The following is a 27,910-nucleotide window of genomic DNA, read 5'->3' as shown; positions in this document are numbered from 1 at the left end:
AACTCACTACCATGGTAACTTCACCAAATTTGTAGATGGTGTTATTATCATATCAAGCCACACAGTCATAGGCGTAACGTGAGTAAAGCAGGGGGTTCCAGTACTGATGGAGATTGTGGAGGAAGAGTTCTTCACTGATTGTGGTCTGGAGGTGAGGAAATCCATGATCCAATTACACAGTGGGGTGGTAACTCCCTGATCTTGGAATTTGCTATTCCGTTTTGAGAGGATGATGGTGTTAAATGCCAAACTGTGGTTGGTAAAGAGCATCCTGATGTATGCCTCTTTGTTATCCAGGTGTTCCAGGGCTTTGTGTATAGCCAGTGAGATGGCATCCACCATAGACCTGTTACTACAAAAGGTGTAGTATCCGTATCATCACTCAGACAGGAGCTGATAAGCTTTATCACCAGCCTTTCAAAACACTTCATCACTGCTGAAGTAAGTGCAACTGGTTGGTAGTCATTAAGGCATGTTACTACACTCCTCTTGTTTGAAACAGGTGGGTATTATGCCCTGCTGGAGTGAGATATTGCAGATATCCGTGAATACCTTGGTAAGCTGGTCAGCATAGATTTTTAATGCTCGGCCAGGTACTCCATCCAGGCTGGATATTTTCCTCAGATTCACCCCCCTGAAGGCAGTATGCAGATTCATCCTCAGATATGGACAGGATGGGATCATCAGGGGATGTGAAGGTGTGGAGGGGTATGGTTATAATACTTGATATGGTTACTCATGTCTTTTAAATAACTACCCTTGAAAGAATGTTATTTAATCCATGGCAGTCTACAAACTCTGACCAGAAAGCGTGTTCTATGTACTGCATCTAGTTGATGTTAGGTTTAGAGTGGGATCCAATATAATGGACCTTGATTTTCAAGTTAGCAAACCCTTGTTCCATGTGGGTGCATTCTGGACACCTAGAAAAATGCAGCTTCATTTCAGGGTAACAGATCATAACCTGAATCTGAAATAACCCGGGCGATACTAATGTGACCAACTTTATGGTGGGCAGAAGACAATTTAATGTGATATTACATGTTCTGCACAATTACATGACAATAAAGGAATTGTAATGAGTTTGTGATCTTTGAATCAGAAATATGGAGATTCAAGAACACAATTTGATTATCTAAATTAAAGTTTTTAAAAAGGAAAATGAAACAAAAATAAAATCAGGTGACTTCTGCACACACTTGAAAATGTTTTCTTTATCTCACACTCATCTAAAAGATATTCTTATTAAATACTATCACTTTATTAAATATCAAAATTTGATCAAGATTTCACTTAGCATACCTGCAAAAGACCTCCAGGCGTATATTCATTTTGTTCTATAACCAGCTTAGATCCATACCAAAATGCTAGAGCATAACAGCAGAAGATTATCATCCATACGTAGCCTGTGAAAAATCCCACGATCGTCCCTTTTCTAATGCCCAAGCGCTGAGCAAACACCAAGTTTTTGTCATACCTGTATATAAATTTAGAGTAAGTATTATATAATATATAGGTAATCATTTGCTCTATGCCATTATACCATAATACCATTATTTGTTAAATATATAGGGGGGACGGACTCTGTGTTGTCAATCAAGGAGAGTGGCAACGTTTCCGAATCAACACATTTTTGAGGGACTCAAAATAACTGAATCATACTTTTCCAGACAAATTATTTTGCTTTATGATACATTGTTTTTATTTCCTAACATGCATAACAGGAAATCAGTAACAAGTGATAGACCAGGAAACATTTTGTCATTCCATTTTTATTTAAAAAAATGTTTGAGGAGTAAAATCCCTGTTAGCCAAAATTCAAGCAACCAGCAACCTCAAGCAAATGGTAAAAAAAATGTGGATAATAAATGGGTAAAATATACAGGTTTAAAATTGGAGCACCTCACCGTTAGTTCTCCATTCATGCAACAGGCAGTCTCAAGGAACCGGGAAACCTGCTTTACCAGCAACTACCAATCCCTGTAAGTGCTGGATACCAGAGGTTTTTACTGTATAATCGAAAACTTTACTCTATTTGGATTTGCAGCAAATGATCACAAATTTCAAATCTTTTATGGAGATTGCTCTATGTGGATTTTCACTTTGCATATTTATTAGTATTGATCAGCCTTATCATGGTTACTGACCTTTCCACTTCTTTTCTCTCACCACTGAATGCAGCTACTGTTCTTATGGATGAAAGCACCTCATCGGCTACAGCGCCCGCTTTAGCATAAGCTCTCAGTTCATGACCAGTCAGTTTTGAGACAGACTGCAACAAAATTATAATGTAGATTATTTTTGCATTCACTATGACGACTTTGACTAGATCATAGAACATTGTAATCAAGTATTTACTTGATTTCAATATTCAATGGCTATACATTCGAAATAGATACTGCGCTTAAATAATATTGAAGAGTTTTATAATGCTGTATCAATTTCATATCGACCCATTTTCCACCTTATTTAAGTATATTTAGCTATAGGTTTCATTTGCAATATTTTCCATGCCACTGAAACAAATCAGCCAACAAAAAAACAAAATCTGTTACTACTTCAGTGAAAGTAATTTTGAAAATTTAGCACAAATCATTCAAAGTTGAAGGGCAGGAGCAAAAAGTGATCAAATTAATTGGAAGAACATTGGTACTCTTGTTCTAAGGATTGGAAAAATGATGGCTTTTTTGCTATAAATGCTAGAATATAAAAAAAAGGAAATTTACTTTTATTTCAGTAAAATTGTTGTCATACATATTCAGTTAGGACAAAATGGTACAAGAAGCGGCAACATCACAGATGCACCTGATGAACAGAGTTAAAGGGATTAAATGGGTGAAATGATTGGCCTGTACTTCTTTGGAAATGGGAGGTAATAAATTGATTTTATTACACTGTGAATTTAAAAAGGAAGACCAAGAAAGAATTAGTTAATCAAATTAAACAAATTGACTAACAATGTGCTCAAACTAATAATCCTGAGTTATGTGAAAAGCGAGTTGAACTTAAAACTAAATTTGATCTTCTTTCAATGCATCCAATTGAAAATGAACTGTTAAGGTGTCAGAGTCACTTTTATATCCACAGTGATAAATCAGGCAAGCTCTTAGCTAATGAGCTCAGAGGTTTTACAGACAAGTGGCAAATTAAAAGGATTCAAAAGGAGGATGGTAATATTACTACAGACCATTTGAGATAAATGACACAATCGGGACATTTTTTTCTCGATTTTATACCTCTGAATTTACTAATGAGAGTAACTATATGGAAAATTTCCTGGATTGTTTAAATATTCCTATGTTTTCTTTGGATGAACAAATGAGACAGATGAGCTTATATCATATGAGGAAATAATTGCTGCTATTTCTTCACTACATTTGGGAAGAACTTCAGGACCCAATGGGTTTGCTGTGGAGTTTTTCAAATCTTTTTCTCAACTAATTTCATCTCAATTAAGTTTGGTGCTATCAGACTCATTTAGCCAGGGTAATCTTCCAAAAATATTTAATGAAGTGTGTATATCTCTTATCATGAAGAAAGGGATTTTAAGGCACAAATTAATCAAGGTTGATGGACAGATGCAAAAAGTGATCAAATTAATTGGAAGAATGTTGGTGCTCTTTTTCTAAGGATTGGCTTTTTTGCTATGAATGCTGGAATACAAAGAGAAGGAAATTTAATTTCAGCAAAATCTTTCTCATACATATTCATTTAGGACACAATAGCGCATGAAAGGGCAATATCACACATACACCTGATGACAGGGTTAAAGGGATTAAATTGGGAGAAATTATTGACCTGTAATTTTTTTGGAAATGGGAGGTATTAAAGTGATTTAATTGAACAACTAAACTGATTGCTATGGTCAGCTCAGTTTAGGTTAGTGGTTAACTCAAAACTCTTACAGTGCCACGGGCCCAGGTTTAAATCTGGCCTTGTCTCTAAGTTCTAACCATAATGGTATGGGGTTTCTCTGGGTGCTCCAGTTTTCTCTAACCCTTCAAAAAATGTATGTAATTGGTGTTTTGGAGAGCATGGGCTGCTGGGCTGGAAGGGCCTGTTACCATGTTACATCTCTAAATGAAAATGAAAATTAAAAAAATAAATTAAATCAATCAACTGGTAGTGATAGTAGGGGCTTTTGGGCTCAGGATCAGGGGTTGTGAGTGGTGTTCTGGGGATTAATGAGAGGGTCATAATGAGAGTGAGAGAGAGGGTGAGAGAAAGAATGGGAGAGAAAGAGCAATAAAGAGAGAGTGTGAATGAAAGAGAGAAATTATTGTTATAGATGCAAGTACATTGTACAGATGCACCAAAATTCTTTCTTGCTGCAGCCACACAGGTACACAAGATGCTTCAACTACAATGGTATGAATTAAAATTACCACAGAAAAAAAGAGATAAATAAATATTCACAGTTGCACTTAATGGAAAAAAAGTGACGTTTCAATGGTTCAGGCGGATCTGTTTGTAGTCCTGGAATAATTTATGGTTAGAGGATTACAGGGAGGTTCATGGGAAGGCAGATGTTACATAAATAAAAACTGCTTTTGAACCTGGAGGTGCAAAACTTCAGCCCGAAGGTAGCAGTGAGAAAAAATTGTGACTAGAGTAATGGGGATCCTTCCTGATGATTGCCACCTTCCAGCGCCAGTGCCTCTTTCAGATCTCTTCAGTGAAGAAAATGGCAAACCTTGGCTTAGTTTGCCACTTTCTGCACTGTTGAGCACTCAAGCTGGGCTTTGATGCAGTCAGTCAGTATACTTTCCACAGTCCATCTGTAGAATATCTGAGGACATGCTTAAGCTCCTCAGACTTCATTATTGCCTCAAAGTGCTGACTCCAGAGTGGTCGCCTGATATGTGAACACTCAGAAACTTAAAGGTATCATCCAGCCAATGAAAGCAGGTGCCTGGTCCCTCAGCTTCCCCTCCCTAAAGCCCATAATTAGCTACTTAGTCTTGCTGACGTTGAGAACAAAATTAATGTTCTGGCACTACACAACCAGTTTTACTGACTGATCAATACCATTACTTAGCCAACCAGGCTGGTGTTGTTAGAAAATTTATAGATTGCAATAGGAGCTAAAGTTGGCTTCACAATTGTGGGTTTAGGAGGAACAGAGATGCACCTGTATTGATAATCAGCAAGGAATCAGTAATGTTGCCATCTGCCCTCAGTAATTATGTAAGTTAAATAGAACCCTGTTGAAGTAAGTTTCTATCAATAGATTCAATGCTCTGGGATCTGCTCAGAAAACGCTTTGTAAACATGCCAAAACAAGTGTCATTTGTGTTGTGAAGATCTACTCTAACTGGATGGTCTTCATGTAATTGCAATTGGCCAAGCTGTAGGTTTGAATACCACCTCATTTATCATTATGTCTATATGCATGAACCTGTCAAATGCTTAGGGAACTTGGAGAGATAATAGCAGACATTTTGGTCTTGAAGTAAGTCTCTGATTTCCTTAACCGCCAATTTTTGTTTTTCATTTTAATGTGCAGCACACACAAACATTGAGGAAGAAGCTAAATTTAGTAGGCTCACTTGTTTCTGCATCACATGAATTATACAACATATGTTAAATTGTTGGGCCAGTGTCAATGAGTCTTCTCAACTTGGATTTGCAAGGTGAGCACTGACACACAATTGAAATCTGAAGATCTTGATGATTCCATTGGCGTGACATCAGTCATATCGCCGTACACGTGATTTTTTTTTTCCTCACCAATGCCATGAGAGCAGCTCCAAGACCAATCAGAGGACTGACAGCAATGATAGTCAGTGTAAGTTTCCAGCCGCTAACAAATCCTAGGAGAAATCCAGTCAGAAAAGTTGCAAAACGTTGTATAAAAATCCCGACTTGATCAGCAATGGCATCATTAATTTTATTAATATCACTGAAAAAGAGGAAGAATATTTGTAATATTAAATCAACATAATTCTTTAACACTGCAATTCTTTTATAAGATTATTCCCAATGATTAAAGAACACTGGATATGAAATACTCGCTATAGAAGGAGTGCAGCACAGATTTACAAGGTTGTTTCCCGGGATGGCAGGATTGACATACGCTGAAAGGTTAGAAAGACTGGGCTTATATGCAATGAAGTTTAGACGGATGAGGGGAGACGTGATTGAGGTATATAAGATTATCAAGGGGCTAGACAGGGTGAAATTGGATTACATGTTCCCACTGTTGGGAGAGACTAGGACTAGAGGGCATAGTTTAAGAATACAGTCCTTTAGGACAGAATTCTTTTTGTCCAGAGAAGTGTGGATCTGTGGAATGCTTTGCCGCAGAGGGTGGTGGGGGCAGATCCGCTGGATACATTCAAAAGGGAGTTAGATAAGGCTCAGGTGGGCAGGGAAGTTAAGGGTTATGGGGATAAGACAGGGAATGGATACTGAAAGAGATCAGCCATGATCTGAAAAATGGTGGTGCTGACTTGACGGGCCAATTAGCCTACTCCAGCACCTACTGTCTATTGTCATTTTACACGCTATTATCATATGAAGATGGGAGCTTAATTAGTGCTCTAAAGCCATTAATGTACTGAATAATCCAGCTGCAGTTGAGTATTAAATTTAACTGTATTGCAGCCATTGTTTACGCAGTCAAATGGTTCCAGAATAGCAGATGGTATATGCATGCATATATGTGAAACAAGTCACACTGGCTGCCATATTGGCAGGAATGTGAAAGCATGTGCTGTTCATACTTGCTGGAAGTAAATTAAACTAGCAGATCATAATTTGATATTGACACTGATACAGTTGAGATCACACTCTAACCAATACCGTCTCCTAACTATGCATGGATGACTCTATTTACAACAGCTGGAGACCCATAATGGCACCATTTGAGAGTATCTACTACTACTTTCAAGTTAGTCATTAGGATGTACAATGGTTCTGCAACTGGATATTTCCTAGAATTTTTAAATTTGCTAAATTTCAGGAACAATGAATGGGGGCCAGGTGCTGAAGGAGATCGTCTTGGCTTCAAAGGCTTCTGCAAAAATCAGTGGTTCCCAGATATAAGTGCATTCGTAACCATTATGGTACAACAAATCTGGGTGAATAAGCATATGGGAGACAAGGCAGGGCAGGATGTTAAAAGGAGGAGAAGAAGGGATGCAGGAGCATGATCCAGGAACCTAGTTCTACGAAGCACCATCAGGAGTAAGACTCCTAAACAAAGAATTGCTTTTATAGCCAGGGTGAAACTGTTTTGTGAAGATAACGTGCTTACTCTGATATCCTTGTGTTCAATTCTCCAACAGAATTACAGTCAAACCAACCAATTTCCATCCTCATTATCTGTCGAAAGTAAGCTTTTCTGATTTTTTGAATTTGATGTGCGGCTGCGGCGACCCAGAAGCATATCTAACAAAGGCAGATGAAACAAATTTATACAAGAACATTCATAAGAGACACTCCCTCTTCAACCTTTACAGTCTGCAGGCAAAGTGAATTGATAAATGTGGTGGGTTAAATGGTACATCACCTTCTGCACAATCAATTTGCATTGAATTGAACTGTTTATTGTCATGTTTATCGCTAAGATCCCCATCAAAAGCCTTGTTTTGCATGCCATCCAGGCAAGTCAACTCATACTTATGCAGAGTAGGTAGAGCAATATTAAAAAGAAAAGTGGAGGGTGTGGAGTTAGCATTTCTGGTAGTGTTAGAGCAGAGATATTGGACAGTAGACTGAAGGTTATATGTGCAAGTGGAGGGTTTACCAGGAGTACCTTGCAAAATATCAGTACATCATCTTGGTTGCTCTTGCCAATCCTTATCAGAATACAAAAGGTTTCCTTTCTCCATTTCAGATGGAAGTGTTTCCATATGAAACCAATTGAGACTCTAAATTTCTTCCCAGAAGTTGCATTTGTGAAGCAAATTTATGTTTAAGTCAGAGGATTTGGAGAGAAAGAAGCATCTGCTGGATGTAGATATTAGGTCTGTAAAAACTATCTAACATGTCTTACAGTTGAAGGAGGAAGAGAGATTAAATTCTACTTACCCCCAGGGAAAGTTAAGGTGGGAAAAAGACACCTGATAAAAATGTTTTCCTCTGAAGGCAATTTGGCTGTTTAAATAATAGTTCGACGTATCTGAGGCCCACAATCTTCAGCGTACAATTTGGTAAGCAGCAATTAATTACTATTTATAATGTAAATATCATAGTCCTTCAGCATCCTGTCCAGAGTTTCAGCTCTGATGTTCCTAACTCTATGGACAGCATTTTGTGTGGGAGTCAACCCTGAAGTTCCTGCCCCATCATAGCTCTGGTGGATAATGGATGATCTTGCAAGACAATGGATCAGATCTGATATAAAATCTCTAAAATTAACATTATATTAAGTTAACCCTATCAAACTTCCTCTTCTTGCATGTAAAATGGTAAATTAAAGAAATAGTCTGAGAGTTATGGTTTGGGCTCTTGGATACCATCTTATAGCATTCCTGAATCATGACAAACTCAAGGCCGTTGCCACCCACAGTGACTCCCACAGATCTCATGACATCAAATCTCCCACCTCACCTCATTCCTCAACCTGAATTGACCCAAACCTGCACTTCCTGCTTGTCGCTCTTACCCAAGATCCACAAACAGGACTGCCCTAGCAGGCCCATCGTTTCTGCCTGCTCTTGTCCAACGAAACGTCTCCCCTTACCTTTGAACATTGAACAGCACAGTGCAGGTACATGCCCACCAACCTAAATGTCTATGCTGACCATGATGCAAAATTAAACAAGCCCAATCTGTCAGAGTTCAAATTGATTGTCAAAGTACATACATGACATCACACACAACCCTGAGATTCCTTTTCCTGCAGACAGGCAGAATTTCTACTTAGCAGTAGTGCAAAAACTACTCAAGTAAAGATATATTAAAGAGAGAAATATAAACAAAGAATTGCCAATAACATCACTAAGGTTGGTGTCACATGGTGCAGTAATTCATGGTGTCACCCTCCCCCCCCCCCCAAGGGTTGGCAGCGGCGCTGACCGCGGGCGATGGGTGGCAATGGCCTTGTAGCGTGTGCAGATGAAACCATGCAATTAATTTTCGTGTCACCCCCCCTCTAATGGGACCACCCTGCACCTTCCTCGTGACAGCAGTGAGAATTGCAAACAAACTGACTGTGCAATTCAGTAAATAAATATTCAATAATAAATAATGTGCAAAGTAAGAGCCCCAAAATGAATCTCTGATTAAGTTTGTTTGCATGACACATATCCCTTCAACCCATGCTTGTCCTGTGTTTGCTTAAATGCCTCTTAAACATTATCAAGATGTATGCTACAACCAGCCTGCTCGGAAGAGTGTTCCAGGCTCTTTGCATTCTCTGTTTAAATAACTTGCCTTGCACATCTTTAAACTTTCACCATCTCAACTTAATATTTTACATTAAGATCCAAAGAAAAAGGGGCAGGCTCTTCACCCAATGAATGTCACTTATAATTTTATAAACTTCTATCAGTTCTCTCCTCAACCTCTGAAACTACAGATAAAACAATCCATTTGTTCAAGCTATCATTTTAGGTAAAAGTCGCTAATCCAGGCAACATCATGTTAAAGCTCTTCTGCACCCTCTCCAAAGCCACCATATATTTCCTGTAATATAGCAACCAGAATTGCAACAATGTTCTCAATGTGGCCTAACCAATGTTTTATACACCTGAAACTTGACTTCTTGACTGTTAAACTTAATGCTCCAAATGATGAAGGCGAGCACACTAAATGCTTCTTTAATCACCATATCCACAGGTTACAATTTTTATGGAATTATGGACTTGCACCCCAAGATCCCTGTGTACATCAAATACATCTAAGACTCCTGCTATTTTCTGTATACTTTTCTTTTTCATTTGACCTCCCAAAGTACACTACTCAGGATTAAACTGCGCAGCTTCTCTTTTAACTCCCCACATTTCTTACCAAAGACTCCGATTAGTCCCAGCCAAATTGATCTTTTAATTTGTTGTGTGGACATTCATTATTTCAAGCCTTCTCAGGTACTACGTCCAAACTCTTTCTCCAATACATGATGCTTCCTACACCCATGTGGAACTCACCTTCACTACCAACTTCCATCCTGCCTGATATACACTTGGACCATTCACTTCCTTTTCTGGATCTGTCTGTCATCATCTCAAAAGAAAGTTTGTTGTTTACTATAGGACACTGTTGTTTACTATAAGACACTGACATCCACTGCAATGTTGACTACACTTCTTCCCACCCTGTCTCTTGTAATTCTTTCTTTGGCTTGGCTTCGCGGACGAAGATTTATGGAGGGGTAATGTCCATGTCAGCTGCAGGCTCGTTTGTGGCTGACAAGTCCGATGCGGGACAGGCAGACACAGTTGCAGCGGTTGCAAGGGAAAATTGGTTGGTTGGGGTTGGGTGTTGGGTTTTTCCTCCTTTGTCTTTTGTCAGTGAGGTGGGCTCTGCGGTCTTCTTCAAAGGAGGTTGCTGCCCGCCGAACTGTGAGGCGCCAAAATGGACGGTTTGAGGCGATATCAGCCCACTGGCGGTGGTCAATGTGGCAGGCACCAAGAGATTTCTTTAGGCAGTCCTTGTACCTCTTCTTTGGTGCACCTCTGTCACGGTGGCCAGTGGAGAGCTCGCCATATAACACGATCCCTTTCCTCAGTTTCTGCCACACCTGCTCTCAAGAGGAGGATTTCCATTCAAGGACATCTGAGAAATTTTCATTCTTAAGAAAACATGGTGTCTCCTCTACTGTGGTTGATGGAGCCCTTTTTTTGCCCTTCATCAGATATATCTATCTAAATATTGGTTACCCTTTACTTCCCATGGATGCGGAGTGATCTGCTGAGTTTCTCCAGCACATATGTGCATTGCATTTATCTTCTCATCACCCACTCCACCCTGGATCACTCATCATCCTCCACATAACCGCTTTGTTTGTTTTAAACTTCCCTCTCCCTTTGGATTTCAATATTTTCAATTTAAATGCAATATGAAACATTTCAATATTGATTAGCACTATAACTTACTTGAAAGTACCCTAATAATAGCACAGAGAATCCGATTCCAATGTAATAATAAGCAAATATAGTCATTTCTTTTTCAATCTCCAAGATCCTGAAACATAAACAGTAACAGTTATACAATTCATATTTCTTTTATTAATAAAAATGCAGGATATTATTGGCATTGTTAGTGATACAAATTTGACAATGCTATTTTTCATTATTAATTATGCCATATACCAGCATATAATCTTTGATGAAATGAAGGTCCCGTTTCTCAAAAATATATTGATACATTAATTAATAATTCACATCATTAGTCTTATTAGTGTTTAGTATAATTAAAGATTAGTAAGAATGTCTTGTCATACAAGACTTCAGAGGTCTTGCAACATAATGGAAACTTCAAAATATTTTACACAGTTGTGGTACTTGCTGTAATTTGGTAAAGTTTGAGTATTGATTGAACCACCACCTTTCTGCACATATGTACCATATCTGCAAGTAGGGTAGTCACGGATGTTTCAGTCAAGTTTTCATTACGTCCTACATTTTCATAGCAATGGGTTAAATTTATAAATTGTAGTTGAGGTAGAGTGGCTAAAACCTTGGCCCTTGTTGAAACAGCTGACAGGATTATTGGTGAGCTGGAGAGGTCTGTCAGGAGGGAGGGGAGCTGACAGCAAAACTCTGAGAGGTGCAGGAAATACAGTAAGTGGCTCTCTTGCTGTTGTTTACTGCTCTTCCTGACCACAACATGAAACTACAGCCGTTCCCCCACCCCTTTCAAGCTAATAATTTGATCCGATCTCTTGCCTTTCCACCTAGTTCTTTATGAGTACATGTCAATGACCAAAAAATCCCTAACTTATTTCGTTGGTTGAGAAGCAGAATCACTTCATGAACCTCTTGACTTAAACATCATGCATAACAAAGTCTGTACAAATTTGTTACAAGAGGGTAATCAAGCAAAACAAAGTGATATTGAGCCATATTAGATGTTGGTGCAATAGTCAATAGGTTTATTTAAGAAGCAGTTTTTAAGGAGTGTGTTAATGGAGGGGAAAGAGATAGAAGTGTGAAAGGTTAAAGAAGAGGATTCTAGTGTCCAGGGTTCTGGCAAATGAAGGCATGGTTTCTAATAGTGACAGTGTTGCATTTAGTAGAGCCGCTACCTCATAGTCCCAAGAACTGAGGTTAAATCCTGACTTCAGGTGCTGTCTGTGTGGAGTTTGCACTTTCTCACTGTGACTGAGTGGGTTTCTTCCCAAATCCCAAAGATACAGAGATTGATAGATTAATGAGTTGGTGTAAATTGTCCTGAGGTAGAAACTGAGGTAATTATTTGGAATGTGGTGAGAATAAAATGAAATTAGTGGAGATTTCGCGTAAATGAGTACGTGATGCGTGGCATGGATTTGATGGGCCAAAGGCGGAGCATCCTTCTGTAAGTCAGTGGTAGAGTGATCAAACCCAGCTATGAGAATAAAAAGAGCAGAAAGAGGCACATTAAAAGGAAAATAGCAAGTTAAGGTTACCTAAACCAATCATTAAATGAATACTTTGTGCATAATACATCCACTGTAAAGCGAAGCATGTCAGAATATTCCTTGAGGTAAGAATTCCACAGTGTTCTCCCAAAAAATATATGTTACTTCTTTAAAAGATCAAGGACATTATGAATAAGCTGTTTACAAAATTTCTCTGCGTTACCATCATACGTTTGTTGAAACTATGTGGAAAAACTGCACCAACATGTATTGCTGGCTAGGGCTAGGTACACAACAATTAATATGCTTTCCAAACATATCATATTACAGTAGGGCACTCATTTAACCTATAGTGTACATCGTCACTGTCTTTCAAAAACATTAACAATTTAAATAGCCTCATTGCATCCCTCAAGGTCCCTTACACTACACGATACAGTCTACATGTGGGAATCAATGGAAATATAGTGATTTCCCTAGAAGAAGGCTATAATGCACAGCTGACATCAAACAGGGAGTTTAACACCAGTGACCAAGACTGAATTTCATGCAATTGAAAGGAGATTTTAACCAATGCAGGTCTTACTCAGTGAATGGAAAGACCCCGGGGGAGTGTTGTGGAACAGAACAACTTAGGAGTACAGGTGCAGTAACCAAAAGTGCTGGAGAAACTCTGGAAGTCACTGTATTGATAGAAAGCAAAAGGCAGTCAACATTTTGGGCCTGAGCCCTTCATCAGGAATGTGGAAAACAGATTAACAGAGAACAAGAACAGGGACTTCTTCCATGAAGGTGGTGTCATAGGTGGACGAAGAGGGCATTGGGTTAAACACAAAATGCTGAAGGAACCCAGGAGATCAAAGCAGCGTCAGTGGAAGAAAAAAGATTGGTCAGTTTTGGACTGAAATGCTTCATCAGGACTGAGGAAGGTTAGAGCAGAAGCAGCATAAAGAGGAAAGGGTTGAAGAGGTGAGACAGGAATGCTACACAAGATTGAAGAAACATGAAACAAAACTGGCAGATACCAGACAAGGTGAGGGAGATGCTAGAAAACAAAAGGGTCAGGTTGAGGAAAATGAGTCACAAGGTGGAGCAGGTGATTAGAAGACAAAGATTGCCAGTGTTAAGTAGAGGCTGAGAATGGTGGTAAAAAGAGGGACGAGGTGAAAATGAAGAAAGCTTGGGGCAGGGGATTGGAAAGAGCCAAAGAATCCAATGAGAAGATGGGGTGGGAAGGGTTTGGAACCAAAAATGAGGAGCGGGGGAGGGGATGAAAAGGTGTGGGGGTCATTTGGAAGGAGGACAAAAAAGGGGGAGAATGAGAAGAGCAGTAAAGGTGCAAAAGAAGAGAGGGGGCACTGATTAGTCTCCTTTGCCAATGTCTGTCATCTCTCACCTCTGCCAGTGCGGTGGATCCACTATTAATACTGTTGGTACATGTATGGCTGGCCCACCCCTTGCTGCTTGTACCTGTGGCTCCTCCCCCTTGATTTCGCTAATAAAGGTGGCAATGCCATAACACCTCCCCCAGAACAAGCTTGGGTCTCGGGTCACCAACGTGAGATGGGTCTTCTTTTTATGGTAATAAAAGTCTATCAGTCAAGTAACTGCTAGTCTTTGGAGTTATTGATAGCGCATCAATTTTATTACTATAATTCTTTTTTGGAATTATCAAATTGCTGTGTCTAGAGAGCCTGGAAATTGGCCTGCGGCCACTGGAAGCCTTTGACAAGATCGAACTCAGGCTATGCTGCTTCAATGTGTTTCTGCAGGCCTCCGCCACGATCGTCCAATCCGACGCAGACAATCTGCACTTACTGTACTCACAGGTTGGGCACCGCGTGGTCAGAGACTGCGAGACACACCGAAGCAATGGACATTCTGAAAGGCCAATACTTGGCACAGGTGAATGAAGTCTATGCCAAGCACATCTTAGCCATGCGCAAGCACCATCCCGGGGAGTCGATCAATGGTTATCTTCAGATCCTGCGAAACCTTGGATGGGCCTACAGCTACAAGGCCATATCAGCAGAAGAGTACATGGAGGAGTTGATCCAAGATACCTGTGTTGTGGCCATCAGATATGATTACATTCACCAGCAACTGCTAGAACAGGGTGAACTGAAGCTGCAGAAAGCCATCAAACTGTCTCAGGAAGTAGCACTCCACAACGTGGACTTTTTCTTGAACGATAACTTAGCTGCCACATGGGGAACACAGACACCACCATCTTTGGACATGGGATTGCAGGCCACCCCGCATCCTGACCTGACTACGGCTGCCACCGCTGGCGAGCACCTGTAGTGCTACTTCTGTGGCCAGCAGAAGTACATCTGGAAGCGCTGCCTGGCGAAAGATGTGGTCTGTTCTGGCTGCAGGAAGAACAGACTACACAAAGGTATGCAAATCCAAGCAACCTTCTAAACCAAGCAGCACCACATACAAGTAATGGGGGATGCCGCTATCTTGGATGATGTCACCTTCAACAGCATTGTGCATGTGCTGTTGGTGCCACCATCTTGGACGACATCACTTCCGATGAACAACAACAGCACTGCGTGCATGCCATCAAGGCTGCCATCTTGGACACTGCCATCTTACCAGTCCACAAGCTAGTACAGCAGATCAGACAGCGGCGCTACTCTGGCTTCAGTCACGCTCGGCCAAAGCAGCCCTCATTAGCTCACCAGTTCAATGATGGGCATAGAGGTAAATGGGCACAAGACAAGTTACCTGTTCGATAGTGGGAACACTGAGAATTTCATTCACCCCAACATGATTCAGCGTTCCTCCCTCATGGTGAGACCAGTGACTTACAGAGTCCCACTCAACAGAGATCCGTGAAAACCATGTAGTGATGCTGACCGTGCATGATGCAGAGTACAAAAATTTAAAACTCCTTGTGATGCCACAGCTCTGTGCTCCCGTACTACTGTGGTTGAACTTTTAGCGCCACCTTAAGAGCGTCATCATGGAGTATGATGGGCCCCATTCCCCCTTCACAGTCTGCAAACAATAATTTTTAAACCACCCACCCTCTCCTCTGAACATGTCCAACCAGCAACCCGCAATCTGCCCCCAGAGTGTGACTTGCAGGCTCTTCACCAACCTCTGGAAATTCCTCTAGATAGACAAAAGCCTTAACCTCACCTACAACAAAGATAAATGTGTATGCCGCACATCACGCCTGGCTATTCTCGGCAGCATTATGGGGAATGGAAATGGAGTTATTGGCCCTGATCCTAACCGCATGCAGCTCCTGTTGGAGCTCCCACTTCCCCACAGCCTCAAGGCCCTGATAAGGTGCCTGGGGTTTTTCTCCTATCATGCCCAATGCGTACCTAACTATGCAGATAAGGCCCGCCCCCTTGTAAAATCCACCTCCTTCCCCTGTTGGCAGAGGCCCATGAGGCCTTTAGCCACATCAAAGGCGATATTGCCAAAGCCACAATGCCCGCTGTGGATAAATCCATCCCATTCCAAATGCATCCAACTTTGACCTGGCCACCACACTTAACTAGGAGAACAGACCTATAGCACTCCTCCATCCAAAAGGAGCCCCAGGCTATTGTTGAGGCAGTACATCACTATCCTGCCAGCAAACGATTTACCCTGCCGACTGACCAACATGCAGTCACTTTCACGTTCAATCACAAGCAGAGGGTTAAATCAAAAATGACAAGATTGTGAGGTGGAAAATCGAACTTTCCATCTACAACTATGGTATCTTGTGCCAGCCTGGAACCTCAATGAGCCTTCGGATGCCCTGTCCTGAAGGTCTTGGTGCCAGTGTGCAGATACAGTTTACAAGCCCTCTACATCAACCTCTGCCACACTGGGGTTACCAGGTTTTTCCATTTCACCAAAGCCCGCAACCTCCTCTATTCGGTTGAGCATATCTGGATGATGGCCAGAAACTGCCAGGTCTGTGCGGAGTGCAAACCACACTTCTACTAGCCAGACAGGTCACACCTGATTAAAGCTATCTGCCCCTTTAGAGCACCTGAACATGGACTTTTAAGGGCCATCGCCCTCTTTGAACTGCAATGTGTACTTCCTCAACATCATTAATGAGTATTCACGTTTCCCCTTTGCTATTCCCTGTCCGGACATGACCACTACCAGTGTCATTAAAGCCTTGAGCAACCTCTTCACCTTGTTTGGATACCCCTGCTATATTCATAGCGACTGGGGCTCCTTTTTCATGAGTGATGAGCTGCGCCAATATCTGCTGGCAAGAGGTAATGCCACCAGCTACAACCCCCAGGTGGAAAGGGAGAGCATCACCATCTGGAAGGCCATCCTCCTAACTCTGAGGTCAAAAGGCCTACCTGTCTCCAACTGGCAAGAAGTCCTCCCCAAAGCACCCCACACAATCAGATCCTTCCTGTGCACCGCCACCGCCAATGCCACCCCACATAAAAAGTTGCTTCCCTTCTCCAGGGTCTGTGTCAGGGACCACACTACCACCCTGGTTGACATCCCCAGGGCCAATCCTGCTCCGGAATCATGAGAGAATCCATAAGACCAATCCACTGGTTGAGAGGGTCTACCTCCTCCATGCCAACCCCCAATAAGCCTATGTGGTGTATCCAGATGGGTGCGAGGACATTGTATCTGTCCGGGACTTGGCACGCATGGGAGACCCCAGAATTCCAGCCAACTAACCAGTACATCCACCCACCACATACCAGCCTGCCCCAGCCCCTGTCCCAACTGTCACAATTCAGTTGCCAGACACCCCACCCACCGAGAACAACCAGATCATCCAGGAGTCAACAGCTGAGTCACAGCAGCACTACGATGGCCACAATGGCAGACAAGACCACCGGACAGACTGAACTTGTGATGGACTTGGAACCCATTTCACCCCACCGGGCTTCTTTTCAAAGAGGGGTTGAATGTGGTGAAACCACTGTTAATACTATTTGTATGTGATTGGCTGACTCACTCCTTGCTAATTGTACCAGTGGCTCCCCACCCCCTTGATTTCCCTAATAAAAGCAGCAATGCCATAACCCCTTTCCCAGAACAAGCTTGGATCTTGGGTCAGCAACACGAGACATGCCTTCTGTTAATGGTAATAAAAGCCTATTAGTCAGGTAACTTCTAGTCTTTGGAATTATTGATAGCGCATCAGCCAGGTCCATCAATACCCAGGTGGGGCCGCTGCCTCATAAACCTTCCCCCCCCAACCTATCCTCTTCACTCTGCTCCTGTACCAACTATCCTCAGCCCTGATGAAAATTTTTGGCTCAAAACATTGACCACTCTTTATTTTCCTCTGACACTGCTTGATGTGCTGGATTCCTCCAGCGGATTGGGCTGGACTCCTCCAGCGGATTGGGCTGGACTCCTCCAGCGGATTGGGCTGGACTCCTCCAGCGGATTGGGCTGGACTCCTCCAGCGGATTGGGCTGGACTCCTCCAGCGGATTGGGCTGGACTCCTCCAGCGGATTGGGCTGGACTCCTCCAGCGGATTGGGCTGGACTCCTCCAGCGGATTGGGCTGGACTCCTCCAGCGGATTGGGCTGGACTCCTCCAGCGGATTGGGCTGGACTCCTCCAGCGGATTGGGCTGGACTCCTCCAGCGGATTGGGCTGGACTCCTCCAGCGGATTGGGCTGGACTCCTCCAGCGGATTGGGCTGGACTCCTCCAGCGGATTGGGCTGGACTCCTCCAGCGGATTGGGCTGGACTCCTCCAGCGGATTGGGCTGGACTCCTCCAGCGGATTGGGCTGGACTCCTCCAGCGGATTGGGCTGGACTCCTCCAGCGGATTGGGCTGGACTCCTCCAGCGGATTGGGCTGGACTCCTCCAGCGGATTGGGCTGGACTCCTCCAGCGGATTGGGCTGGACTCCTCCAGCGGATTGGGCTGGACTCCTCCAGCGGATTGGGCTGGACTCCTCCAGCGGATTGGGCTGGACTCCTCCAGCGGATTGGGCTGGACTCCTCCAGCGGATTGGGCTGGACTCCTCCAGCGGATTGGGCTGGACTCCTCCAGCGGATTGGGCTGGACTCCTCCAGCGGATTGGGCTGGACTCCTCCAGCGGATTGGGCTGGACTCCTCCAGCGGATTGGGCTGGACTCCTCCAGCGGATTGGGCTGGACTCCTCCAGCGGATTGGGCTGGACTCCTCCAGCGGATTGGGCTGGACTCCTCCAGCGGATTGGGCTGGACTCCTCCAGCGGATTGGGCTGGACTCCTCCAGCGGATTGGGCTGGACTCCTCCAGCGGATTGGGCTGGACTCCTCCAGCGGATTGGGCTGGACTCCTCCAGCGGATTGGGCTGGACTCCTCCAGCGGATTGGGCTGGACTCCTCCAGCGGATTGGGCTGGACTCCTCCAGCGGATTGGGCTGGACTCCTCCAGCGGATTGGGCTGGACTCCTCCAGCGGATTGGGCTGGACTCCTCCAGCGGATTGGGCTGGACTCCTCCAGCGGATTGGGCTGGACTCCTCCAGCGGATTGGGCTGGACTCCTCCAGCGGATTGGGCTGGACTCCTCCAGCGGATTGGGCTGGACTCCTCCAGCGGATTGGGCTGGACTCCTCCAGCGGATTGGGCTGGACTCCTCCAGCGGATTGGGCTGGACTCCTCCAGCGGATTGGGTTGGACTCCTCCAGCGGATTGGGTTGGACTCCTCCAGCGGATTGGGTTGGACCTCAAGTTCCAGCACTTGCAGTCTCCTGCCTTTCTCTAATGCATTGGGCAATGTTCACCTTCATTGATCAGGGTATTGAGTACAAAAACAGGGTGATCATGTTAGAACTGTATAGAACATTGGTGAGACCATACTTGAAGTATTGTGTGCAGTTTTGGTCACCTAGCTACAGGAAAGATATTAAGATGGAAAGAGTGCAGAAAAATTATCAGAAGAATGTTACCAGGTCTGGTGGGCTTGAGTGATAAGGCTGGGACTTTTCCCCCAGAGCACTGGAGGCTCTTTAGAAGTTTATAAATCATAATGGGCAGAGATAAAGTAAATAGTCACAGATGTTTTGCAAGGGTGGAAAAATCTAATACTAGAGGGCATAGATTTAACATGCGGAGAAATTTTTAAAAGGGGCATCTTTTTCTCCCCCATTCAGAAGGTGTTAGGTTTATGGAACGAGCTGCTAGAGGATGTGGTACAAGCGGGAACAATTATAGCATTCAAAAGTCATTCAGATAGACACACGAACAGGAAAGGTGTAGAAGATATAGACTGAATGCAGATTAATGGAACTGTTGTTGGGCACTACCATAGCCCCAATAATTACAGAGACTGAGGGGAACGATAGGCTTTATTCCACATAAGATCAGAGCTGGCCCGAATCTAGGCTAGGGAATGCAGGGAAGGGAGAGGGTCTCAATCTTTATGGCCTAGGTCACAGGGGAAGGAGTCCAAGGGAGAGTGTCATCAGAGGGCGGGCCAGCCCGACCCTTTACTGGTGAATGAATACATACATTCCATACCATTACAACTACCTTGGTTTATATGGAAAAGTTGGATACAAGTGCATGTTTAGTACTTTAAAATTCTATGGCTCTATGAATCTAGGACAATGAAATATTCTTGATTTAAAAGATAACTCAGTGGTCACATGACATGGGGTTACCTGGTTGAAATCCGTGGTTCTTTGTGAAATAAAAAATGGTGGAAATAGAAAGAGAATAAGCCTCAAACTTTCTTTCAGCTCAGCTTAGGTACCATCTAATATGTGAAATGTCATTGAGTAATCAACTAAGGAAAAACACATGAAGAAATATAAAATGTAATCCAAGCATTTACTTACCCACAGGACAATGTCTCATTATTTTGATTTTTGTACTCTGACCCATTGGCCCAATTGATGGTATTATTTAAGCAGATTTTATTTGGGTCATTTAATTCTTGTAATTCTATGTCATATGCAATGAATGTGTCTGTCAATAAGCCAAACACCAATAACACAGCTGGCTGGGCTGCACCATGAACTAGAGCACAAAAGCCTCCAAAAGTCATCAAAGTGATTTCATAGCAGGAAGCAAACCTAAACTGGAAGAAACAACATGAAATATTACATACAAGAACAAATACCAACTTTTTATAATGTATTTGCAGTAAAAGGTGCAGTTGTTTAAACAAAATATATCTTTAACTGTGGTAATGCTGTGACATGATGCAAGGGCATTCATTATTTGACATGCATTTGTGACAACAAATGAATGATGTTAACAAATTCTGCTACCATATTAGCTGAGCTGAGAAACAAGTCCACACAGAGTAAATGTTGATGAATAACTAAACCCGTGTGGAGGAATGATTTTTGATTGTGTAATTTTGCGTGCTGTACTGCTATGATTTCGTAACAAAAAAAAAGAGCTTTTCAGTTATACGTAGCGTCCTAATCAATGGCACTGAACTACTAAATATTTCTCGCATTTTCTCATCATCTTTCACAGTCCCAGCAACCACAGTAATTCCTTTCTGTATGATGGCCTTTGTAGGCAGGGTGATGCCTGCGTTGGTTCACATTCAGAGACCAAGCTCCAAGTTGTCAACTTGATGACTGAGGAATATCAAATAATGCACTTTACACCAAAAATCCATAAGACAATGGTCCTCTGCCAAACATCCTCCATTTTAAACTCCCCTCCAGCCATAAAGTTTGCCTGGAAAATGTAGATTATTTCTTGCATCTCCTAGAAATTCATCATTATATACTTTGGTTGATTGAAGAAAAGGATGTTTGAAGATTAATACCTCAGATCTGGTACAAACATATGGTTTTTGAGTAGCAGTAAATTCCTACTCTCTTTATTGTTTGTGATTCATTGGCCACCTACTACAAGCATCTCAAAGCACTGGTAAACACCTTCAATACCGTCTTGACAAAATCCTCCAAATCCAAACCAACACCTGCATCCTCCCCCAGACCAATATTTCCAGAACTGAAGACCTAATTGCACACAGTTAGAAGTAAAATAACAGAAGTCTGCAGACACTGTGGCTGAAATAAAGCACAATGCCGGAGAAACTCAGCAAATCCAACAGTATATTTTACAGTGCAAAGATAAAGATACATAACCAATGTTTTGGGCTTGTTCCCTTCATCAAGATATGAAAAACATGTCGACAGGCACTCAAGCAAATTGGTGGGGGGAGGGAGGGCAGGGGGAGGAGCATAATCCCAAAGGCAGAAGGTAATAGGTGGATGAGGGAGGGAGGGCAGCAACCGAAGGAGCAACATTTGATTTTCTGTCGAGGCTCTCTCCAACCCTATGGCATTATCATCGGCCACCAGTTTCTGCTAGATTGCTCTCCCTTCCCTTTTGTATTCATTCCTCTAGCTGTCCACCCCCTTCCCTCTCCATTCACAGAGCCACCCCTCCTCCCTCTGCTTGCTGGGGTGCCCTCCCTCCCTCATCCACCTATTACCTCCAGCTTTTGGGACTGTGCCTCTTCTCCACACCATTTTGTTTAGCTACCTGCCTACATTTTAGCTCATACTTTGAAGGGCTCAAGCCCAAAAGGTTGGTTATGTATTTTTTATCTTTGTTACATAAAGTAGACTGTTTGACCTGCTGAGTTTCTCCAGCATTGTGTTGGTTCTAACAAAAATATTATTACTTTCAACCAAGACAATGGCACAGGCAATACACCGAGAAATATTGGAGGCATGTAAGGATGGAATAACAGTTATCATGGGGGATTTTAACATGCATATAGATGGGGTGAATCAGGTTGGTCGAGGCAATTTGAGGAGGATTTCATAGAATCCATACAGGATGGCTTTCTTGAACAGCATGTTACTGAACCTACAAGAGATCTGGTCCTGTGCAATGAGACAGGTTAAATTAATGATCTTGTAGTTAGAGATCCTCTTGGAAAGAGTGATTACAGTATGATTGAGTTTATCATACAAATGGAGGCTCCAATAGTTTGATCTAAAACTAGAGTGTATGTCTAAACAAAGGAAACTATGAGGGGATGAGGAAGGATTGGCCAGAGTAGACGGGAAATGCAGGCTATATGGAGGACAGTTAAGGAGCTGTGAAGGACTTACAAATAGATTTTTCACAGTGCTCAACAAAAGTATATTCTAGTTAAAAGTAAGGGCAGTAAGGATGGGGGGCTGCCAGCCTTGGATAACTAAGGAGATCAAGGAAGGCATCAAACTAAAAGCTTGTGCATTCAAAGTTGCCAAGAGCCATGGGAAATCAGAAGATTGGGAAACATTTAAGAAGCAAACAAAGAACCAGGAAAGTAGACTGTGAGAAAAAGATCAGCATAAAACAGAAAAACAGACAGTAAAAGCTTTTATAATTATATCAAGCACAAAAGAGTTGCTAAAATGAAGGTTGGGCACTTGGAAGATGAGAAGGGAGAATTTCAAGTCAAGTCGCGTTTATTTGTCATTCATACCATAAACATTGCAGCGTATAGTCAAAACAAGATAGCATTTCTCTGGATCATTGTGCTGGTTATTTTACATTAAATTACATCAGAAACTTTTTTTATAAATAATATAATCACTTATAAACATCATATTACATATGCTAGTCCTGTGTTCCCGGAGTTCAGAAGCCTCATGGCTTGGGAGGAAAAGGCTGTCTCGTAATCTGGGCATGAGGGCCATACACTTTGGTACCTCTTTCCAGATGGCAGGAGGGAGAACAGATTGTGGGAGGGGAATGTGAAGTCCTTCAAGATGTTCATGGCTTTTTATAAATGCCCATCATGGCAGGGAGATAGACCCCAATAATCCCCTCAGCAGTCTTTACTATCCGCTACAGGATGGTACATTCTGAGATGGTACAGTTCCTGAACCAAGCAGTGATGCATTTACATAGAATGTTCTCAATGTAGAATGTAGTGAGGGTGGAGGGTTGAAGTTGAACTTTCCTTAATCTCTGAAGGAAGTAAAGGCACAAAGACAGATGATATGGATGGGATGGGAGGTGAGGATCTGGATATAATAGCTATCAATAAAGACGTCGTACTCAGAAAACTTCAGGGTCTAAAGATAGTTAAATCCCCTGGTCCTCATGAAATGCCTCCCGGGATACAGAAAGAAGTGGTGGAAATTAAAGTTGAGGCTTTGGTGATAATTATCCAAAATTCTATGGATTCTGGGCAGGTCCTGGTGGATTGGAAAATGGCGAATGTTACACCACTATTCAAAAAAGGACGTAGTCAAAAGGCAGGGAACTATAGGCCAAGTACCTTTAACATCTGTCATCGGAAAAATGCTTGAAGCTATCATTAAAGAAGAAAATACAAGCATCTTTGAGAAAAATGGATCCGTAAGGCAGATGAAGCCTGGGATCAGCAAAGGAAGGTCCTGTTTGATAAATTTACTGGACTTCTTTGAGGATATAATGAGCGCAATAGATAGAGGGGAAGAAGGGGAATGTTGTTTACCTGGATTTTCAGAAGGCATTCGATAAGGTGCCACATAAAAGATCTATGCATGGAATTGGGGGTGATGCTTGGAGAGAGGATTGGTTAACCAATAGAATGCAGAGAGTTGGGGTGCAGGGATATTTTTCTGATTGGCAATCGGTGGTGAGCGGTGTGCTGCAGGGGTCAGTGCAAGGTCCACAACTGTTCATCAAATGCATCAACAATCCGGAAGAGGGGACAGAGTGTAGTGTATCTATGTGTGCTGATTACACGATGGAAAGGCAAATTGTGCAGAGGATACGGAGACTCTGCAGAGAGAAAAAGATGAGTGCGCAAATGTCAGCCAGATGGAGTACAATATTGACAAATGTGAGGTTATCCACTTTGGAAGGAAAAATGGACATTCAGTATATTATTTAAATGACAAGTGATTGCAGCACACTGTGTGCAAAAGGTCTTGAGACTGTTTGTGCTTGAATCACAGAAGGTTAGTTTGAAGGTGCAGCAGGCCATCAAGAAGGCAAATAACAAGTTGGCCTTCATTGCTGGGGGGGGGGGGGATTGAAGTTAAGAGCAGGGAGGTTACGCAACTGTTCGAAATACTGATGAGACTGCATCTGGAACATTGTGTGTAGTTCTGGACCCCTTACTTAAGGAGGGATGCACTGGCTTTAGAACTGGTGCGGAGGAGGTTTACCTGGTTAATTCCAGAGATGAAGGGGTCAGCCTATGAGGAGAGATTAAGTCACCGGGACTGTACTTGCTGGAATTTCAAAGAATGAGAGAGGATCTTTTAGAAACATAAAATTATGAAAAGAATAGATAAGATTGAGGTAGGTACGTTGTTTCCATTGGTTTGGGAGGCCAGAACTAGGGGACATAGCCTCAGGATCCAGGATAGTTAATTCAAGACAAAGATGAGGAGGGACTGGTTTTCTCAGGTCGTGGAGAATCTGTGGAAGTCACTGATCATTGAAGGGAGTGGAGGTGACCTCAGTTAATATGTTTAAGACAAGGTTGAATAGATTTCTACCTAGTAAGGAGATTAAGGAATATGGGAATAGGCAGTCAGGTGGAGATGCACCCACCATCAGATCAGCCATGATAACATTTAATGGCGGAGCAAGCTCAACAGGCCGGAAGGCCTATTCCTTTCTGTGCTCAGGTGTTGTTGCCTGAAGAGGGGGCACAAAAATCATTGAAGACCCTTACCACCCTGCATCAGTTACTCCTGTGAAGAAAGAGATATAGGAGTATCAGAGCCAGTGCTACCAGGCTGAGCAACAGCTTTTTCTCCCACAGGTAGTGAGACTGCTTAACGACTAGATGAACTGCTCGCACTAATCCTCAGGGACTCTACTATGTATTAAAGATTATTTATTTATTTTTATACATGTATATACATACTTCATATGTATTGTTTGCCTGTATGTGTGTTATGTCTGGATGTGTTTTTGCACTGAGGACCAGAGAACACTGTTATGTCAGGTTTTACTTGTACATTTGGATGATAACTTGAACTTGAAGATGAACAGGCCACATTGTTCACATGCCCAACACTATTCCAAGCTCTGTTATAGGAAGAGATTACCAGCAGTCAGAAAATATACAAGGATGTGCTCAAAGGCTCTCCAGGAAAATGCATCATCCTGGCTGACTCTTGGGAGTCTTTGGTCCGCAACCACTGAAAGTGGAGAAGGAGCATTCAATGTAGAACCAAGAGCCTCAAGTCCATGAACCAGGCAGAAAGAGTATATAATTTCACAAACTTCCCATCCCCCTCACTGTCAGGCACCCTGTCCATTCTCTGGAGATCTGCAGTTTGCTCATTGGCCTCATCAGTCACCTCAGAACCCACAAAACTGGAATGAAAACAAATTTGCCCCTATCGCAAGGGGTTTCCTAAGAAATTGATCATTGTTCAATGCTCACTACCGTATTGTTAATGGAATATCAATCAAATTTACTGGGCTTGGAGGATCTTGCTGGAACAAATTAATTAGGAAGCAAGACATAAATTTGTATACATGAATTATTAAGCATCAATTAAAGATAAATATGCAAAAGCAAATATGGATGAAATATCAAAATCCTGTGTTAAAAATTCTTTTGATTCAGCTATTTCTCATCTTTCCAATGAAAGGTCATCAACCTGAAATGTTAATTCTGTTTTTTTCTTACTTCACAGATGTTGGCTGACCCGATTAGAATTTCCAACATTTTCTGTTTCTATTATAGTTTCTCCTTGTCTTTCTTAAAGGAAAAAAAATCAGTGGTTGGAAATCTGAAATAAAAACAGGAAATGCTGGAAACACTCAATTCTAATGAATAGTCTTGAAACAATGGCATCCATAATCCCTGCTGCTTGTTAGCATTTTGGAGACATCGTGTACAGGACAGCACAAACAGGTGTCAAACCATCGACTGACTCACTACTGAATCATCCTCTTTTTTTCAGCTATAAACAGCCTCGACGTCAGTCAGACAAAAAGAATCTGATCCACCCTCTGGCAGTACTAAACTCCTCGCAAAAATCACATCTACTTTGTTCTGTTATCAGATTAAAGATTTATATGTGTTTGTGCATATGTGTATGTGACTAAAACTTTTAAGAATGAATTCCTATCACATTGTTGTACCCAGGCACCATAGCTTGCCTGAGATTTACTATCTTCAATAAAGAATATTTTATTTCCAACTCTACCTATTTGGTTGTTACACAAAGACCCTCAACTTGAAAATTTTTGACAATCCTCAGACAATTTACAGTAGATAAATACCATCAATAAATGAAATTCAAAATTACCAGCTCAAAAAAGCCAACTTTAATGTCATCTTCATTTTTCGGTGACGATCTTTAAATACAATAAAATTAAATGTCAATTAAACCCACAGGAGGCCCAACGTGAATAAATTGTAATTAATACAAAACCATTGTTATACTAGAACTGTATGATAACTACTTAAACTGGTCTTACATCTTTCCATTATTATTCTTATTTTTTGAAGAAGGATTTCCATTTACTGTGTAGAGATTTCTGTAAAATGAATAAAAGAGGAAATAATTTTCATTTCAATAATATCCATCACTTTTTTGTCAATTTAATAAGACACATCATTTTATAAATACATATCATTTATATGCTCCTTGTAATGCGTGTCGGAAGAACCAAAGACTTGTTGATCCAAACCAAGGCTTTTATTAACTAAAAGTCTGGAGCATATCACAAGTAGGTCGACCAGTCCAGAATGACCTGGTCTGGCTAGGAGCAATCCTTAAGACCTGCCAGTAGGTGTGGCTACACTCTCAACCAATCACAGTTATCCTACACTACCATCTGTACATATACACATTGGTGATAGAATCTGTACTATCACACTCCTCAGTAAAATATATTAGCATACTCACGTTTGACTTGAACCACGAATATCTGTAACAGAAAATAAGTTTGTCATATGACATAATTTAAAAAAAGTTTTCATATATGCTTCAATTTTCGGGTAAAAAATGTCCAAGGCAAACATGTATAATTTCCATGATCTTTATTAAGATTTGGACTAGAGAGTTTATTTCTTGTAATGTGGCCATAATTATTAATATTCAAAATGAGGAGCATCTATGGTAAATGGAATGGAAAGAAGATACCATTGGTATCAATGGGCTAGATGGAAATTGTAGAGCAACATGAAATCAACAATAGCTCTCGGAACCAAGATTTATCTAATTGCCCAACCATAAACCTTGACCAATCTCCTAGCAAGCTCAGTAATTATAGATCTGATATCAAAACTCTGCATAATGCTGGAAATCTGACATATGAAGGGGAGATGCTCAACAGGTCAAGCAGCAACTATGGAGAGAGAATCTGAGCTGTAAATCTCCCCACTATCTTCTTTATTTAATGTGGGAACATATAGATTAGGCGAAGGAGGAAGTAATTTTGCTCCTTAAGATCACCCTGCCATTTAAAAAGATCATGGCTAATCTAAATGTAACCTTAGCTCTGCATTCCTGTATGCCAAGATAACC

At 42.0% G+C, this 27,910-nt stretch overlaps 1 protein-coding gene across 4 annotated transcripts in view; it reads right to left on the bottom strand.

The window, feature by feature from the left end:
- Window positions 1–27,910, bottom strand: part of abcb11a (ATP-binding cassette, sub-family B (MDR/TAP), member 11a) — a 90,276-nt gene that overhangs the window by 55,750 nt on the left and 6,616 nt on the right. For all 4 annotated transcript variants that reach the window (XM_069935305.1, XM_069935307.1, XM_069935308.1 and 1 more), the window contains exons 3-11: window positions 27,290–27,311; window positions 26,859–26,918; window positions 26,687–26,735; window positions 20,288–20,529; window positions 11,043–11,130; window positions 7,259–7,392; window positions 5,731–5,902; window positions 2,148–2,272; window positions 1,303–1,477 (exon numbers count right to left, since the gene is read on the bottom strand). In XM_069935305.1, coding sequence (XP_069791406.1) covers window positions 1,303–1,477; window positions 2,148–2,272; window positions 5,731–5,902; window positions 7,259–7,392; window positions 11,043–11,130; window positions 20,288–20,529; window positions 26,687–26,735; window positions 26,859–26,918; window positions 27,290–27,311 — 1,067 coding nt within the window. The remainder of the gene's footprint in view (window positions 1–1,302; window positions 1,478–2,147; window positions 2,273–5,730; window positions 5,903–7,258; window positions 7,393–11,042; window positions 11,131–20,287; window positions 20,530–26,686; window positions 26,736–26,858; window positions 26,919–27,289; window positions 27,312–27,910) is intronic.

The sequence above is a fragment of the Narcine bancroftii genome, chromosome 4 (assembly GCF_036971445.1).
Source record: "Narcine bancroftii isolate sNarBan1 chromosome 4, sNarBan1.hap1, whole genome shotgun sequence".
In the NCBI taxonomy this organism is placed as follows: Eukaryota; Metazoa; Chordata; class Chondrichthyes; order Torpediniformes; family Narcinidae; genus Narcine; species Narcine bancroftii.
The sequence above is the reverse complement of the archived record's forward strand: the minus strand, read 5'-3'. Positions and strand labels throughout refer to the sequence as shown.